The following is a 19,097-nucleotide window of genomic DNA, read 5'->3' as shown; positions in this document are numbered from 1 at the left end:
ATATTGTGAGGAATAAAAGCCATGCTGTCAATGGTTTTCAAACATATTTATGAGACAATGTAGCTATACACAAATAGTAAGTACAATTCTCTACTGTAGCTTAAATTTTTTGGCATCTCATATCTCTATGTCTTTAAAAGGGAAGTACATTTTAAAAATAAATGAAAATTAGGATTTTTTTTTTTTGTTTTAATACATATGTTCTTTTGTTGGAATCTGTCGGATCAGGGAGTGGGGAGGGAAGGAATGTATGTTGGCACCTAAACTAATTGGTGAAGAGCAAATCAGGGAAGGCTTCCTGGAAGAAATGATTCCTGAGCTGAGTCTTAAAGGATAGCTAGGCATTAGGCAAGAAACCCAAGGAAGCAAATTCTGGGCTGAGCAGACAGCGTCTGCAACGGCACAGAAGGGAGAGAATTTCCGGAATAGTGAGTGCCAGTGGGGGCAGTGAGAGGGCGGCGGAGCCCTCGCCGGGTCAGGTCATCTAGGGTGTGCACAGTCACACAGACAATGCAGCTGGTCTCACTGGTAACAGGAAACTGAGAGAGGGTGCCCGGCGGGCAGTGTTTGGATCAGGCTGCATTTTTAGGAAGGAATTCGGAGGCTGTGTAGAGCGGGATGGAGAGTGGTTTTGAAGGATGAGAAGTCCAGTTAGGGGACCAGTTGCAAGGCCAAGCAGAGATCCAGGTGAGGATGACTTGTGTTTGTAGCAAAGAGGGGTGATGCAGGCGAGGGATGACTGATTGAGGGGGCGTGAAAGGTAGATGCGACAGGACTTGTATCTCTGCAGCATCTTAAAATCTGGGAGATGACTCATTCCCTCATCCATTCATGTATGCACGCGTGCACGCGTTTATTTAGTCACTGGTTATTCAGGTTACAGGATGTTAAATGACCAATTTGACTTGTTTACTTATCCATAAGTTAAACAATTATTTCTTATAGTAACCGATCACCACTGCTCTCTTGATGACAATACAGAATTTCCTGCATGGATCTCTGACTAAATCTCCACCCACCTGTATCCTCTAACTGCACTCCTATTTGAGGTGAGAGCTCGAGTTACAGGACAAGCTGCAGATAATTGTCAAGCACAAGAATCCTGGACTATGAGTCAGGAATCTGTGGTTCTAGTTTCAATCCTATTATGATGAATTGATCTTGACAAGTTCACCTGGACAGCGACAGAATAGACTGGAAACCTCACGACTGTAGCAGTTCATACCAGCATTTACACTGTTCTCCCATTCTATGTAAGAGAGGGACATGAATTACATGAAAACAGGTGATTTTGAAGGAAAGGGCAGGTTGCATACCTGGGGAGAATCTTTTGAATACATTTGTTTTTACCCGACAATTCCATCTTACATGTGGATTTCTTTGTACAAATGACTATTTTCTGCATAGTTTGTTCTCTCTGAGAATTGGGAAGCTCATGTTTAATCCCATCATGTTTGTTCTAGAAGGATATATTATATATTTTACCCTTGGAAATCGCCACTGGACACTGGCTCACTCCTACTCCTTCTTTACCCTCAGTCCAGGTGTCTCCTGCCCCAGCCCCCACACTGGCCCCATCACTCCTGGGGCTCCAGCCTCCAGCCAGGTAAATTTAGGTCTTGCTCCCCTAGGCTCAGGTTACTTTCTGTGTAGCTTCTCTCACTGGTCCTGAGGGCCGAGACTGTCTTTCATTCACTTATCCTGAAGGTCTATATCATAGACGGCTAAAGTAATAGATGATTCTTTGATTATAGTTGAAAGAAATCATGGGCAATTAAAATCACACACACTATTTTTCACCTTTTAGATGTTTAGGCAGCATATATTGACTTCTTCTAGAATGCAAGTCTGCATGCAAAGGAGAATCACCAAGGAGGACTTCTGCAAAGACCTCTTCCCAACTTCCAGAAAGCTTGGCGCTGCAGTCAGACTCATAAAGAGGCACATGCGCTAGTTTTGAATACATTTCTCTAAACCTCAGATGCAGGGAATGGGGTACTTTGAAGATGTGACCTGGGCTCCATGTCAGGATATATAGCTTTGGGGGAGGCTGCTCAGGGGCTCATGGAAACCACTGTCGTCGGCATTTTCTGAGAAGTCCTCTAGGTGACCATGACAACCACAGGGACATCTTGGACTGCTTGGACATTCGCTAGAACACTTCCTGGCTGACCGCCGCATGGTGTCATCATTTTCTGGTTTCCTGAATCACAGCATAGATTTATGTGGTGAGCAGGACAGAGACACGCCTTTGGCAGTAAGTCTGATACTGAGAAAGCTTGGAGGAAACCCTCCACTTTCTCATGCGGGCTCCCACCCTGCCAAGGGTGAGGTCTCACCAGACTCCTGCCTGGCAGCCTCGCTGCACTTGTTTCACAGCATCAGCACTAACTTGAATTTACCACAAGGAGTAGCTTAACAGGCCAGGAAGAGCAATAGGGTCCCCGTTCTTCTGTCTGTCTGAGAGTATATCAACGTTTATACTGGGCCCAGTTTCAGAGAAGACCTAATTCTTTCACTCACTCATTTATTCATTCATGCACTCAGCCAGTATTTATTGAAATCCGATTACAGTAGACAGAATAATGCCCCCCCCCCCGCCCAAATTTCCATGTCCTAATCCCTGGAACCTGTAACTATGTCATCCTGCATGGCAAAAGGCCCTTTGCAGGTGTAATTAAGTCCAGATTCCTGAGATGCAGACATTACCCCGGATTATGACGTGGGCCCAGTATAAGCACCAGCGTCCCCATATGAGAAAGGCAGGAGGGTCAGAGTCAGAGGAGACGTGACGAGGGGAACAGTCAGAGTCGTGCGGCCGGGAGCTTAGGAAGGCAGCCAGACTCTAGAAACTTGAGTCTATCTTGGGAACTGGAAATTATTATGTACCCTTGAGAAACAAGGTACTATAGAAATATGAACAATAAAATAAAAATAAGTTTATGGCTGTTTCCTCTGTCAGGGTTTGTATGGATTTTCCCTTTGTTTTAATGACTTCTAGAATCAGTTGTGACATATGCTGAGAAAATTTTTGACCCAGAGGAAAATCATTATAATCTAATTTTATAGCATTTTCCTCCACGATATCAGTAACATTCCCTCCCTAGAAAAATCGGGTGAAATGCATATTGAGACAAGTAAATCTATCCGATAAATCATTTCACAGATGAGAAAGAAACCATGTGTGAAATGAAAGTTAGATGTTTTCAGAACCACTTCACTTGAGGAGAGGACCCTAATCAATATGTGGTGTTCCTCATAATGAAAGAAACAGCGGGAGGGAGAAACGTTTATGGTCGGGGGTCATCCTGCCTGGCAGTGTATTCTCGTCCTGTTGAGTTCCCTGGAGATTAGAGTAAGAGGGCCTGTTTCAGCTGAATCCCCACATGCCTTTAAGGGCTGAGGGAAAAACCAGTGGGCTCAGGTTCCCCAGACAAGCAAAACCTTCACTGCAGCATCAACCTGTCCAGGTTAAACCAGAATGCCTAATACATATCTTAAAATTCTTAACAAACCTTTCATGCATTTATTTGATATTTAATTATTACTATATGAATATTAAAATTATATGTTTGCATTTATACAAGGTGAGACAACTTAATAACACCACCTTCTATTTTTCAAGTATGCAAAAAAAATCCCCATATTTAAATAAATCTTATTCTTCCACATCACTGTGAATGTCTTTGAAAATAACTTTTTTGGAATTATTTTCAAGAGCTAGTTTTAGAAACAGAAAGGAAATCGATTTGTCAAAATCATCTCTCTCTCTCTGTGCACGCGTGCACACACACACATCAACAAGGGACAGTTATTAAATGTTAGTGTTAGTTTATGATCTTCCAAGTATTTTGATACAAAATTATGAAAATCCCGTTTTGCCTCACCGACAGGAGGCTCTGAATTGAACGGGAAGGTCAGCTCTGATAATAAGTGGGCGTTCACAGCCCGGATACGTGGAGAGTTTTTCTCCATACTTTTGTTTTTTTCTATATTTTTCCAGATAGAGGCTTTTCATCTCTTTGGTATTTCTCACGATCTTATCAAGTAGACTATTGCTGCATGACATCTCAGTTCTGTTTAGGAAACAAAGATTATAAACGTTTAATGTGCGATGCTCAGAGTGAAACAGGGGAAGGGAGGAATTAATGAACCACCTGCACTTGCATTTCTTCAAAACGGCGCTTGCCCCCGACAGGGCTGAGTAACCCCTGTCCTCCATTTCTTCTCTCATCTGACTCTCAGACTGTTCCCTAAGTCTGCCCCCCCAATAGTCTAGAGGAAATTTGTCCTCAATAACTAGGCCAAGATCCAGTAGAAACTTTGAAGAGAAACATTTTTTGTAATTTATTTGGTGCAGACGTTTTGGGAATACAAAAATGCGCTTGGTAAAATACGTACATAAATTAGAACTGTTGTCTGAATTTGGCACTGGTTCTTGTATTATCTCTATGAATTCCGTTTCTTTTTATTCTCCCTATAATGACAGCTCTACAAACAATAAAGTCATTTTCTACGAAGTAATTATTGTTCCGAAGCATTTCTGAAGCCTGTGCAACTGCTTAATTGTCACTCGCTCATAAGAGATACTCAACAAATGTTGGAGAATTGATCAGCAATGATCTCTGAAAGTGTTTTTTAAAACACGATGATGGTAAAGCTCGTTACTTCTTGAAGTTTCAGATTTGCTCGTTTTTCACATTTCTTCTTCACCAAGGGCACAGCATGAGAGGTGGTCCATGACTTCGCCGAGGGGAGGGAGCAAACGAGACAGGACAGCTGAAGGGAGCGCCAGAGGCTGAGCCCGCCCCCCACAAACTGCCCCACGGTGGCACCTGGATGAGACTGGCAGCCCCGCGGTGTCCCAGGGAACAGGTGCAGCACTGCCCTCTCTGCTCCCACAGAACTGTGCTGAGAACAGAGTGCCCAGATCCGGGGCATTTCACCCGAGGCCCCCCCACCAAGGCTTAGCCCCAGAGTAGCAAAGAACCTCCGCCCGGGTGCACAAAGCAACAGAAAAAGATCACGAGGACCCACAGCTCTCTCTGGAAACCAATCACGAGGCTTCCTTGACACAGTTTCACAGCTAGTGCTTCTTTTGAACACCTCAGAAAACCGGGAATCAGGAAGGTTAACACAGCTAAGATCTCAAGCGTGGACGTGATGGATCAGGGTTTGAACCCAGCGCATCCTCTCACATCTATGGGCTACACCATGACATGTTTTCCCCCCAGAGTGCCACGACAGCACACGAGTTCTGCAACCTGTAATTACTTGTAATCTCCCCAAATTCTTGCTAATGCTTTAGCTTCGAACAAACCAAGCTCTGTCTATGGAATGGGGATGCACTCCTCTCTGAACGTCCACTGTCTCTCCTCGCCTTCTGTTCCAAGTGCTACTTATCAGGAACCACGTTCTTTCTGTTTCTTCTCAGAATGGTCCCTTAATATCTCTGATACGTCCACAGCATCCAAATTTGATAATACTCAGACCACCTCGCTCAGCAGCGCTGGTGTCCAAGCTTCTCTGCTCTGCCCTTCTACGGAGCTAGGCAGCTTTTATCGCTTGCTGTGTTTTATGGGTTTCTCCAGACCATGTATATTCACTGTGTTACATAAATAATAACGTTGCACTGATATATTAGGCAGTGGTATTTAGTTTAGGTGGTAAATTTTCAAAGGGGTGAATATGGTTTTCCATAAGAACTGAAGGAAGCTGTGACATTGAATCTGCAGAGTGAGAAGATGATTAGTGAATTTACCTTAACGATCGATCTGCTTTGCAGCAATGAATCACGTTTATGGATCTGCTTACCAAGCAACACAGAGTCAGGCTGGACACTGCTACAAAGGAGCCTAAGCGTCAATGCTAGCTAGCTGAAGCTTTACCACAATCTACTAAACTTGGATAATTTAAAACACAATCACCTTTCCAATGTCAGCACTTAAATTTTTTTTCCTATACAAAAGTTATACTTGATTATTTTAAAGAAACTTATAAGTAGTAGATTTCATTCTAAGAAAAAGAAAGATTATGAAAGAAATGTTTCAAAACATCACTGCAAAATATGACAATGTAAGAAACACAATTTGGTAAAGTTACAAATGTCTGGAGAGTAAATTGTACCTGTGGTAAAGGTGCGCCCCGCTCCTTCTAGGATGAAGATTCACGCACACCTGCACGTTTTCCACTGGGAAGGTCAGAGGGGGCGTTCCCTTACCTGCTGTGGATCTGATGGTGGAGGTGATGTCGGAGGGCGTCATCGCGGGAATGCATTCATCATCTTGGGAGTAACCAGCTTGAATGGCTCGAAGGTAACTGTGACTCCTCGTCCGGAAGCAGCCGGGGAGGTCCAGGGCGTCCATGGCCTGAGATTCGACCTCACTAAAGACCGATTCACACACCGACTCGAACTGCCCGTTGATCTCGGCTTCACTCATCTAGAACAACCAACAGCACAGTTGATGGCAGGATCCAGCCAGTGTGATCACGGCCATGTTACGATAGAATGAGAGAGGACAAAATTCACCCCGATCTTCACTTACAGTCTTATATTTTCAGCACAGTTAGATTGAATCAGCATTGGGAATCTGCCAAGCTTGCAAAATAGCTTATTAGGTTACTACTTAACAAAACACTAAGGTAAACTGCCAATTCCAAGATGCCCTTGAAATCCTATGGATCCCCCCAAGGCAAAGCTTTAAAGGACAGCTGGCAGTTACGACTAAGGTTAAGAGAGACAATGTGTTTAAAAGTTGAGCACCGTACCTAGTACAAAGTAAGTGTTCAAAATGTTAGTCCTTCCCTCTTCCCGTGTTTTCCAAAAGCCTCCTTCACCTTCCCAGGCTGCGTACAGCCAGGCAGCTCTGGGGGTTGAGGGAGTGCGTGAACACACACTGAAGTAGTAGAAGGTACTCTAGTCCGTTTCTACTCATTGCCCTGGAAACTAACCACAAATGTGTCAATAAGCCATATCCTTCTCCCCAGGAAGCAGCATAATCCCAGGTCCAGATGAGAGAGAAATGGCTGGACGGGTGTTTCTGTCCACACACAACAAGTTGCATCACCTACATTCCAGTTTTGTTCTTTTTCTTCTTCAGCCTGGGTTATTAGTGCATTCACTTCATTTGATAGTTTAGCAGGTAAAGCAATTATTTTCAAGCTTGCGATTTAATTTCCAGGTATAGAGTCAACTTGGGAACCTAAAAGTTCCAATTATATTTAAAAAAAAATTATCAAGGCTTCGGATACCGGGGGATCTCAAGTGACCTGCACACACAGGCTTGACCGCCAGGTGAGTGGAAGGGCCTTTGCGCGGGGTCGATGACCTGGGGGGGACCCACTTTCCCTGAGGTTTCTAGATGGAAATACTCAGGTATTTCCCATGAGCCAAATCTAGAGGTTTCAAACGGAAATCCAGTGAAGTGAAATACAGTGCTAATACAAGGTCGAAGAGAACAGGGTGGGAGGAGAAATGAAAATTTTAAGGATGAAAAGCTGAAACTGGGCGGGTAACATGTAGCTGCCCACGGGCCTGAGGACGAGGGGCCCACCGGTTCTTGGGCATCAGTCAGCGGTTCCAGGGGGTGATTTACGCCTGTGAGACTGATAAATGACCCTCCTCCAGAACTGCCACATTTGGGTATGTCCCTTGAGTGCATCTTATGTATGTTAACATGTCAGCAGATCCGGGATGCTTGTTAGTGAGACTGATAAGCAAGGGCAGAGGCTGGTGGAGGGAAGGCATGTGAAGCAACGTCAGAGCTGAGGGGACGTGGCAGGGCACGGTGCCCATGGAGTGCAGGAGGCCTCCTCTTTCCTTCCACCTTGTCTCTGTGGCCCGTCCCTCCCGCCTGGGCTGACAGAGGAGCCCAGCCCCGAAACCTGGACTCATCTCCACAATCAGATGGATTCTCCACTCCAAATTCCCCTGCTGCTATTGGGCACTGAGTCACTCTTCCCACCACATTCCCCTGGCTCTCATGACCCCGTCTCTGTCTCAGGCTGGCACGTCGGATTGTACCATTCCACTGCCTAAAATGTCACTGACAACTTCCTCAACACCTGGATTATGTTGATAGATAAATAGATTAGTTCTTTTCCTCTAATTGTTCACAGAGTAAAAGCAGGTAAAATAATCTGATTTCCTCTTTAATAGGGAAAACAAAACATGGTACCCTCTGCCCTCTCTAAATGCCTAATGGACCTGCACATGGTTTCTCTGGTTTTCCTGAGATAATTTACGTGGCTTCTCTCAGTTTTCCGGAGATGGTTTACATGCTGGAAGAATGGCTCCTTCACTCGACAAATCCAAGCGAGCATAACCCAGTCACTATTCTGGAGGTGATGGAGGACGATGCTGAGGGGACCGAAAGGCAGGGCTGCTTGCCCGAAGCCACAGTGTAAGAAAGAGAACCTTTAGGTTGTGCGGGCAAAAAAGACCAGAGAAAAATGAATGGGCACTGCATTCGTCTGGATGGTTTGAGGGTTCCTGATGTTGGGCAGAGACAGACAAATTCAGAGCGAAGACAAACCATGCGCTCCCATCATGAGACCCTCAGGTACCTCGTGAGTGAAACATATCAGAAACACTGGAAATATGACATTTTCTGGACTACAGATTCCTTTCAACCTAAGTTTCCCCTTATGTGGAATTATGTCAAAAAGTCTCATATCGTTTTGTCATTTATGTCAAAGATCCACGTTAGACAACTTGAGAAGGCCCATATCTGAGCGATGTCGTGGGCGTCTGCCAGCACCCAGATGCGGGGTTCCAGTGCAGACCCTTCTGCAAACCCACCCTGGGTCCAGGCGCTCTCTCCTTTAAGAAGAGAAGCTATTAAACTTGTACGTGCATTTTACAAACAAAGGATTAAAATTTCGGCAAGGACCATTTGGCTAGTGCTTCTGGCAACACAAACTTATCAGTGAGGTTCTAGAAATGAAGGTGACTTTTCCCAAACAAATAAAAAGTAGTTGAGAAGGATCTCAAATTGGTCTAGAAAGGAATTGAAACAATCTGCTTTCCGAGAGCTGATTTGTTCACGAGCCTGAGGGAGATTTGGAAAAGTGGATATAATATCACGTCGGCACTCACATCGCGGCTCAGTCCCCTGGAGATGTCCCACAGGGACATTAAGCCAACGGGGTAGGTTATGGAAACAATCAGTGTGGCGTGAAGCATCCTACCTCGTCTTTCGTGAACTGTCAACTCAGAAATGCAACTTGGACCACTTCTAGAGAACGTGGACGCCAAGGGAGCACAGCAGAGAAAACTGGGGAAATGATGAGGATCACAGGAGGGGAAGAGTGACCGTCCTGCTTGTGGCAGAGAGCTCTATGTACAGCCGAGAGTGCGCTTCTCTGAGGTCACGACAGATGACATTTACAGAGCAAGCACGGCATGGTGACGATGTGGAAACACCGGAACCCTTGTGCACAGCTGGTGCGAATGCAAAATCGTGCAGTCACTGTGGAAAACAGTGTGGTGGTTCCTCAAAAGGTTAAACATAGAATTATCCTATGATCCAGCAATGCCCCTTCTGGGTATTTATTCACAAAAATTGGAAGCAGGGACATGAACAGATATTCGTACACCATGTTCATAGCAGCGTAATTCACAATCACTAAAAGGTGGAAACACCCCAAGTGTCCATCAACAGGTGAATGGATAAGCAAAATGTGGTAGATACATACAATGGAATATTAGTTTTAAAAAGGAAGAAAATTCTGACACATGCTCCAATATGGATGAACCTTGAAGACATTATGCTAAGTGAAATAAGCCAGACACAAAAGGACAAATACTGTAGGATTCCACTCATGAGGGAGCTAGAGGAGTCAAATCCAGAGACAGGAAGTAGGTGGTGGGTGCCAGGGGCTCGGGGAGGGGGATGGGGAGTGAGTGTTTAATGGGACAGAGTTTCAGTTTGGGAAGATGGAAAAGTTCTGGAGATGGATGGGGGCGATGGTTGCACAACAATGTGAATGTACTTAACACTACCGAACTGTATGCTTAAAAATGGTTAAGATGGCAAATTTTATGTTATGTATATTTTACTATAACGTTAAAAAAAAGGATGCATCACAGAAAAAGAGGCTATGATCATGCTGAAACAGCTTTTTAAAGAGAAAGAGAAAGGAAGAGAATGAGACAATGGCATGATCTGAAACTGAGGAAGGTGAACGTCTTTCCTGAGACGAGGATGCAGAGAGTGGCCCCCGTACTGGGTTCTCCAGCACCGCCACCCACCCACACATCAAAAGTCTGCGGCGTCCCTGAGCTCTCCTGGCTCCCGGGGAAACGGAGCAGGTGGTCGGAATTACCCCAATTGTGGATGAACAGAAATAAAGTAAACACAGAGCCTGTCACAGCGACGGTGACCTAGAAGGATTCGCAGGGCTGAGCCTTGGGAAAGGTGGGAGACGCCGTGCTCAGGAAGATAACAGCAGGGACCAGAAGCGCAGCTTCACGTTCTGCACTTGGCCTCTGGAACGATTTCGTTTTTCATCCCGTGAGCTGTCACAGCGACCACGTCGCAGGTTCTTGCACATGTTAGTCACAATGGCCACACTGTGAATCCAAATATGGGAGTAAAAAAAAATCCAATTAACACTACAGGTTCATTAGGTTACAGAAACTCAGGTGTGGAGGCGTAGAGAATGATAATCAGGGTTTGAATGGGTGACGAGAAATACATCCTAATGGGGGAAAAGGGTCAGGGCAACGCTCTGTAGGAACATGGCCGGGGCCTCCTCACTGGGTCCCCGTACAGTCTCTCCCCTCTCGGGCCTCCATCCCCTTCCTGCAGTAAGAAGGCAGTGGAAGGTCTGGGGACAGCGAAACTAGTTTTTGGACACACCTGCCACCTTGCATCCTAAAAGAATAAGGGAGGTGTGTTCTTGCCGGCTTGCCTGGAGAGGCCTGGAGCTGATTAGTGTCTGTCCCCAGAAACACCAGTGAATTTGGGCAGCTGGCACTTGTGTGACCCTTTGGGGTAGGACTCAGACCCTCCATGTGGGGAGTGGGAACGCGACGCAGGAAAGGAAGCTGCTCGGTGTGGAGGGGCATGAGGCCGGCAGGAAGCAGCGGGATGCTGGTGCCACCTGCTCTCTCTGTGGGTAACCTTGGGGTCTGCCGGGGCGGGGACATGAATCCCCACTCTGCCCCTGTGTGGTGGCAGACAGGTCACTGCTCTGAGTCTTGGTTCCTTCACGGCTGCTGTTTGTGTGTCCCAGTCCACTCCATCCCCAAGTTCCAGCACAGCCCAGAAGGGGCTCCAGTAAACACACTGAGTGTCACGTCTGCGGGTGGGACAAGGCCGGTCACGCCCCCTGGGTGGCTCCTGATGACAGTAACTGACAGACTATAGGCCTCTGCGGACCATACCACTGTTACCTCGTTATTTACCAAACAAGGGGAAGATTACAGCATCTTACAGTCTACTGTCCTGAGTGCGTTTAAGGGAGATGCAGCATGTGGGCACCACTCCATCTGAGGCGTAGACTTAGCTGTATAGACATTAACAGAGCGCCACACTATGAGCAAGATGCCGCAGCATAAGTCACAAGAAAAACGCAGCTGCGTCCTCTGAAACTTGAGGGAACATCGTTCTGAGAATAAAAACGACATGTACGGTCCTGTTGGATGAACTGACAAATTGGTAAATCCCAGAGTGCTCTGAGAAAGGCCAGCAATGACTAGGTGGCCCAGAGGGCTCTAGACGTACCACCTGCTGAAATAGGGGCTACAGAGCTGCTGAGGCATCTGCCGATGGTTCCGGAATAGCAATAGTTTTAAAGTGAGTTCTAGCATTTTCAGTGAGATTCCCCCAGGTAAGAAATTTTATGGTAAATGAACAAAACCAATTCCTCTGGCTGGTCAGTAAGAACTTGTAATTTCATGCGTGCTTTTCAAACTCCAGGTGCTAGTTCCACGTGCCATCCTGAATGTTCACTGTTGGCAAATCCCACGACATCAGCCAGAACACTTAAATCACCTAAACGTATTCTTTCCAGGTTCATGAGCTCAAAGAAACCAAAACTAACGAAGTTCAAATCAAGAAATGGCTTAGAGATAAGGAAATCTCACAAGACCCCAGTTAGACTTTTAATTTCATTTTTGCACATGAGAAAAAATTGAGTATTAAAGATAAAATGTGTAATTTTAACAGTTTCAGCTACCAAATTCAAGTGTCTCAAGGAGGTGTGTCCCCCCAACTGCATCATCCTCTGTCCCTGGGAACTGCCCTCCTCCTCCTGGAATTGGCAGGTCACAATGGGCAGGGTCCGATACTGAATTACTACAAGTTTGTTTCCCGGTGTGAAACGGCCCAACCCACTGTCAAGGTTCCAGGACTATTTTAAGTAACTATATATGTATATTTTCAGAATTAAAAGTTGAGTTCAATTTAAAGTCGTATCATAGAACTCAGCTATAGGAATGACTTAGAATTCCAAATGTCAAAGTTATTAAAATAAATGAAACCCCCAAACACCCAACTTGTCTGCTTTGCTATTATTTACAATGATGAATATTTTCAGATAGAAAAAGACATGAGAACAGTTATTCTTACTGACTTATTTTCGGAGATCCCAGCTCAGGTTCACCAAAAGCATGAGGTTGAGGATACTAGTATGTGGCTTATGTTTCCTCAAAATAATGATGATGAACCCCAGAGAACCTCTGAAGCTTTCTTAAGAGCGTTGGAAGAGGTGTGGAACACATTTAATTGAAACTCATTTGTTGAGAGCAAATGAAAGACACAGAGAAACCGCTCACAGCTATGGTAAAATCTCTCTGCCCCTCTATTGAAAACCCTGACTGGGTTACCTCTGATTTTAGAAGTTGTATTTTGGTAAACGAGGTGATATAAACTGGAAGAGAAGCTGGCATCTTTAAGAGAAGGAAGTCTACCTTGAAGGTCCTTCTCCAGGCGCTGGAGAGAGTAGTTAAAATGTATTGTCTTCAGTTTCTCTGTTACTTACTTTCTCCTAAAACCATCTTGGACTTCCTCTCTGCTGAGATAGAATGGTCCTCAGTTAATTCAACAGTTACAATGTCTAGTTGCTGATGATCTGTTGTTGCTACTGTTGTTGTTCATATTATGATTTGCAGGGGGGCATTCGAGTTTGGACTGTAGGGTGACCAAGGGTCCCCATTTGCCCAGGGCTGGGGGGTTTCGGTGCTAAGCCGGGATGGCCCTGGTGTGCAGGGTTAGGAATGGTCTGTTCTTGTCCTTGGAATAAAAGAGTCAATGGAATTCTCTTTGCTGCAGATGTAAACTTAATCCTATTTTTAAAAGAAAAATAGCATCTGATCAATTAAAGAGGTCGTATCTTGCTTGAGCTGTGAAACAGGAAAAACCCAGACAGTTTAGTAGAAAAAGTCCAGAGTACAACTTTCTGATGAGAAAAAACTGTAAAATGAGCAGACTATTGTTTAAAAGGAATTTAAAGCCTGTGGCACAAGAGACTTCAGCTTATTTAACCTCTAGCAAGCTACCAAAACTTCATAGTGCTTCTGTAACCGGGTGGGTGTTTAGTACTCAGAATTATGTACTACTAGCAATAATAATGGCTATCATTTATTGAGTGCTTACTATTTGCTGAACTCTTTACATAATAATATCCAAAATTCATTAGACAGCTATTCTGTCACTCTGCTATCCATTGCACGTGTTACATCATTTCTTCTTACAATGCCACACAGCAGGTATCCCTCTCCATTGATGAGGAAAGAAAAGTTCACGCTGGTTAAGGAATTTCACAGGCTAACAGGGCGTCAGAGGCAGAGGGGCAGAGGGGCTCAGGCAGACCTGAGCCCAGGTCTCTGGCTGAGAGCAGCTACTCTCCAATAAGTGGGAGAAAGCATTAAGTGCAAGCCTGAAAAACTCAAGGGTAGCTAAAGCACTATTTTTTAAAGGCAGTTAAAATTAGTAAGCAACCTGTTTAATTAAAATTTAAAAAATTCAATTCATATTTATCCTCCAACATATGGTGATTAGAGGTACCAGCTACTGCTCATTTTGCTGTGGTGTATTCTCAACAGTTCAAAACGGGGGGTGGGGAACGCATGCTGGGCTCCTCCTTCTTCCAGTCAGCCATGCCTTTGGGCCTGATTAAGACACTGCCATTCACGTGGGGACCCCAGATCCCACCTGGGGCCACACTGCCTAGAGAGAAATAAGCCTTGTGAGCCTGACAAACACAGTTCTCTGAGTGACACCAGGCTCCACAGTGTACTTCCAACTCTTCTCACTGACCTTCAGAGGTTCAGTTGGGAGGACATGATGGAAAGCCACTGCAGTCAGAGCCTGGTCACCATCGAGCTGTCCCCCTGGCCCCCTTTTATTGGGAAAACCTCCTGGGAAAAGGAAGACAGCCTGAGCTAATCAACAAAGGAGGCTGAGGTGGCCAGCGGATCAGTCATTCCTCACCGAGAGGAGATCAGTGTAGGGAAGACGTAGTTACAAATGTCAGAAAAATTAATCTTATAAAGTTCACGGGTTTGTAATCAGCCCAATACTTCCAGGCAGGAATTTCACGTCTGCTCATGGCCCTCCCCTAAAATATGCTGGGCCACCGCCTCCCTAGCAGGGAGACGTCTGTGAGGACATGGTTTAAAGGCTGGACCCCAGGCAAGAGGGAGGAGAGAATTCCCGACCTGGCTCACACAGCTGGCCTGGCTCAGGGTGCTGACGGCTCTCATGTAGCTCTGGTTCCGGGAGCGAAACTTCGGGGAGTTGTAGTTGGCAGATGGGTCCAGGCTGTGGCCAGTGGGCACGTCCCCTGCTGCTTGCAGGTAGCTCTGGCTGTAAGAGAAAAGAAACGAAGAGAAAAGGCGTCCTGTGAACATCCACTGAAGGGCAAAGGTGCGAGAGTTACTCGAGCCAATGCCAAGAGGCTGTCATCAAATGTCCCGCTAATGTTTGTCTTTTGACGAATCCCTGGCCTCACGTAAATACTCTTGAGGTTCACAGTTACAAATGTGAATTTCATCACAGTAATGGGGAGGCTTTTTGGAAAATTGCTTTGAAACCTGACTTTTTATGGCCAGGTAGTGGAATTAGGATCATTGCACATTAAAAAAAAAAAGTGCTGAAAGCCTGGTAACTCACAAGGCATCATAGCAAACCCGGCTCCCGAATTCAAGCCAAAAACCTGGGAGAGTCTCACAAAGCTCACGTTAGCTTTTGGCAACTTGACCCACTCAGAAAAACAGGAGAAAAAATAAAGGCTTGCCCTCAGTTTTAATTTACGCAGAGTTGTCTAGATTATGCAATAGAGGCAGACGGAATGAGCAGACTGAGAAATCAAATCCACTCGTTATCACGATGATCTTTTTCTTCCAAACTTCCCTGAAAATCAGTGTCCTCTGGTTTCCCTTCTTGCTACTTTGTGACATGTTAACATATGGGGGAAGTCTGGCAGACAGAGGCTCAGCTTGCTCAAATTTCTTGCTACTTGAACTCTTTCCTGTCAAATTTTGGTGACAATCTTTCCACAATCTAGTAAGAATTCATTTTATTTGATCAAAAACTGGAGTGATAGGGACAGAAAGGATTACTTACTCTTTTTTCCCATTTTGGATCACAATGGGACCATTACAGAGGATCGCTGCACTGGCCTGTACATAAAAATGTCTGTAAATATTTGGCTGCTGATTCGACTCCTGGGTCAGCTGGTTAAGAGAGTTCCCAATTTTCAAAGTAAACTCTTGATGTAAATTGTTTTCTCGGTGATTTACTTCTTTTTTTAAAAATGGGAGCGCAGAGAAAAAAATGAGCTCAATATAAGTTCTGGTTAAGTAAAGCCCACTTCTCATAGATCTGAAGTCATTATTCCTGCTAAAATTAATAATTAATATATTTTATATATTAATGGAATATAATTTATATTATAAAATGTCATGATAATTTTTGTTTTAAGACCAGGTGTGTAATACATTCCAGCTCCTAATTCCCTTCCTCCCACTCAAAACAGACAAAAGAAAACGGGGAAGAAATGAGCTTTAGGCCGGCTCTAATCTTGGCATGGAAAGAAGTATGAAGAACCTTGGCCCTGACTCCTCATTCTTTGCTCGCAGCTTCAGGCCTGGGATGTGGCCTGCACGGCACCAGCAGTGGGCGCTGTCCCTTCTGCTCCTCCGTGGATCCCAGGGCTGACCGCCAGCAAGACAGCAAGACAGGTTAGCAAACACCCACACACGGCCACCAGGTTGTCCCACATAGAACTGGAGGGGTCCAACGGGAGTGGATGATGCCACCAACACCTGAGACTGTCGTGTGTTGGGGCTCACGTTGGCCTGGTAAGCAGACCCTGCATGTGACACAGTCTGCCCCACTTGCACGAGTGTTTGTGTGTGTGTTCAATCCAGCCCCACGTGCAGGGCATGAGCGTCGCAGCCTCAGGTGGCTGCCCTGACCCTCAGATGCGTGGCCTCACTTCTGTCTTTGCAAAAACCTAAACTTTCTGCATCTCCCCTGTCCTTCTATGTTTCCTTGAAATCGCTGGTTTCACACTTTGCATTTCTACAAGTTAGTACTGACCTCTTATTTTCTTCCAATATAGCTCTCTTTCTGATTAATACTGCCATTGCATCATTTAATATTCTCACATGGAAGGTGCCTCCCAGGCTGAGAGTCCCTCCAAGAAGGCCCTGTGTCTTCTTCATCTCTGTATCCCCACCATTGTTAGCCCCGTGCCTGGACATCCTCAGAACATGGCAAATGACCCTTTTGGTGCTGTTGGATGGAATTCACATGTGATTTAGTATATTTTGTGATTCTATGTTTAAACTATCTATTCTAAGGCCCAATGATTCTCTTTATTCCAAAATTGAGTATGCCACGTAAAGAAAAGTTGCCATTGTAGAAAGCGAATAACATTTTTTTTTCTTTAAAAACAGACTCACAATAGTTGACATTTGCTGCATACTGTTGTGCTGGGTACCTTGTAAGCATTTTATGTTGTACTAACCCATTCATTCTTCATGGGAATCCCATAAGGTAGGGCCATTCATAATCGCACTGTGCAAACGGGGAGACTGAGGCATAGCAGTGCTGAGTCACTCTCCCAGGCTCACACAGAGCAAAGGGCAGAGCCAGACTCTGGGCCCAGGATGTCTGGCTCCAGAATTCATGCTTTTGGCCCCAAGATCACAGCTGCTGAGTCACAGACGCAAAGAGCCCAAAAGGTCCCCATCCTCTGTTACTGTCTATTTTAAATAGTTAAAAAACACCCCCATCTTCAGCCTCATTAGACTTAATAGATTTTTTTTTTATTACAATGGTTTAGCATTTTATAGTATAGTGTCCAAGGCCAGCTATCCTCATAAATCACAGAGCTGGAGACTGAAAATCAGACCCTGACACTGGGAGACGCCATCAAGGCCAGCAGCGTGAGGGCAGGGCTGCCTCCTCCCGCAGAACTCTGGCCCCGGACCCAGGCACCTCGCTCCGGGATGCTTCCTTGCTCTTCCTCAGAAACCCGTCCTTGGGATTCCCACATCATTTTAAATTCCCTTTAAGCCTCTTAGTTATTCCCTCAGCATGATAATTCCTACGTTGGCACCCAGTTGTCAGGGATGGAAACATATTCTCATGTATAGACTAGCTGGTAGCCCAGAAAACTGTAAAAGGAAACCATACAAAATTTTCTAGAATAACAGAGAAATATCTTTTTCTAGTTTTTTCCCTTTCCAGTGATGCCCTCATTGGACAGCCATATATGCATGAATGAGACTGGACATCTATTTTGGAATGCTAGGAGAGTGAAAAAGTAGTTGTACAAAAGAGAATAACAGGTTTCCTAGTATTTTCCTTTTTCCTTTCTATCTGAAAATTGTTCCAGAGTTGTTTGCTGAATCGTAGGCTCACAAACGTCTTCTGTGACTTCAGGTCATTGTAAAATCAAATTTACATAACAAAATATGTGCCTCCCTGGGCCTCTGCATTAAGGTGTTCAGATCTACATAAATAACTTGAAAATCTAGACAAAATAAACCATCCTTTTATCTTCATCACCTTAGAAAAGTGGTGAAGATTTTATGCAGGTTATATGAAGAACAAATATAAGAAAACAATTTTTTCATACTAAACGTGTTCATTCCAAATACTGGGGGCATCTTTCCATTTCTCTAAACGGAATCTGACAGGAATAGCTACATATATGAGAAACTGTCTTTCCTCCACGGCATTAAGTGGAAAAGGGAACATTCTAAACTACATTGGGGATTGAGAGATGCTCTGTGTGTGTGTGTGTGTGTGTGTGTGTGTGTGTAATATTCCTCCTACAAAATGGAAGCTAGTCTAATGTATTTCAGTACACATTTCACATAATCTCTCAATTAATTTCCTGAATTCAGAAAATGGCTTTTTTTTCCAGATTTTTCCCATATTTAGACTAAAAATGTCCGCTAAGCTATAAGTACATTCACAGGAGATGAAAACAAGCTTGTTCCCTAGTCACATGTTTTGAGTGGAAAACCATGTCAACACCTAACTGCAGGTAGAGGACATTGCTGGGTGTCCCCACGTCCCTTCCCTGAGGACCGCACCAGCTGAGACTCCGTCCTCTGGGATCTGCTCCTTCACACTCTGCACCGCCTTTGCTCTGAGCCAGTGCCAGGCAGGACGACAGTGACGTGCCACCAAGAGCTTCCTAAATGCAACACAAGGAGAAAGCAGTGGATAAGGGGCATGTGCTCAGTAAGCTGGGTGCTAGAAAGTGCTGGGAGACCTTTTTCAGAACGCAGTCATAGAAGCACTAACATAGTTCACCCTGGACCAGGCTCTGTCACTTGCCTTGAGCACCTTGACACGTACATATCTCTCCCCAGATCAGGAAAGGGACCCCACAGGGCTCACAGGCGTGCTGCCATGAGGTCCTGGAGCAGGGGTCTGAGGTCAGGACAAACCCCTCACCTTCAGTGTGACACCCACAGTGTGACAGCAAGGCCTCAGGCGTTCACCCTGAGCTGGGTGTCAGCTGGTGATAATACGCACACTCAGACCCTGAAGTCACACGGAGGACTGGGCACACAGGGACCGAGTGTAGACCCTCTCCCTGGGGACAATGCGGAACTTCCCGCCCTG

The 19,097-nt window shown here is 45.2% G+C and overlaps 1 protein-coding gene across 1 annotated transcript in view; it reads right to left on the bottom strand.

Annotated features, from left to right (window-relative positions):
- The window catches only part of DLGAP2 (DLG associated protein 2), a 759,496-nt gene that overhangs the window by 46,566 nt on the left and 693,833 nt on the right, over positions 1-19,097 (bottom strand). Inside the window, exons 7-8 of the mRNA XM_087418643.1 lie at positions 14,666-14,813; positions 6,221-6,440 (exon numbers count right to left, since the gene is read on the bottom strand). Of these exons, the coding sequence (XP_087274769.1) occupies positions 6,221-6,440; positions 14,666-14,813 (368 nt within the window). The remainder of the gene's footprint in view (positions 1-6,220; positions 6,441-14,665; positions 14,814-19,097) is intronic.

The sequence above is a fragment of the Ceratotherium simum genome, chromosome 28 (assembly GCF_057802395.1).
Source record: "Ceratotherium simum simum isolate JZ-2026a chromosome 28, ASM5780239v1, whole genome shotgun sequence".
NCBI classification, from domain to species: Eukaryota; Metazoa; Chordata; class Mammalia; order Perissodactyla; family Rhinocerotidae; genus Ceratotherium; species Ceratotherium simum.
Note: the sequence above shows the minus strand (reverse complement) of the source record. Positions and strands in the feature narration are given on the sequence as shown.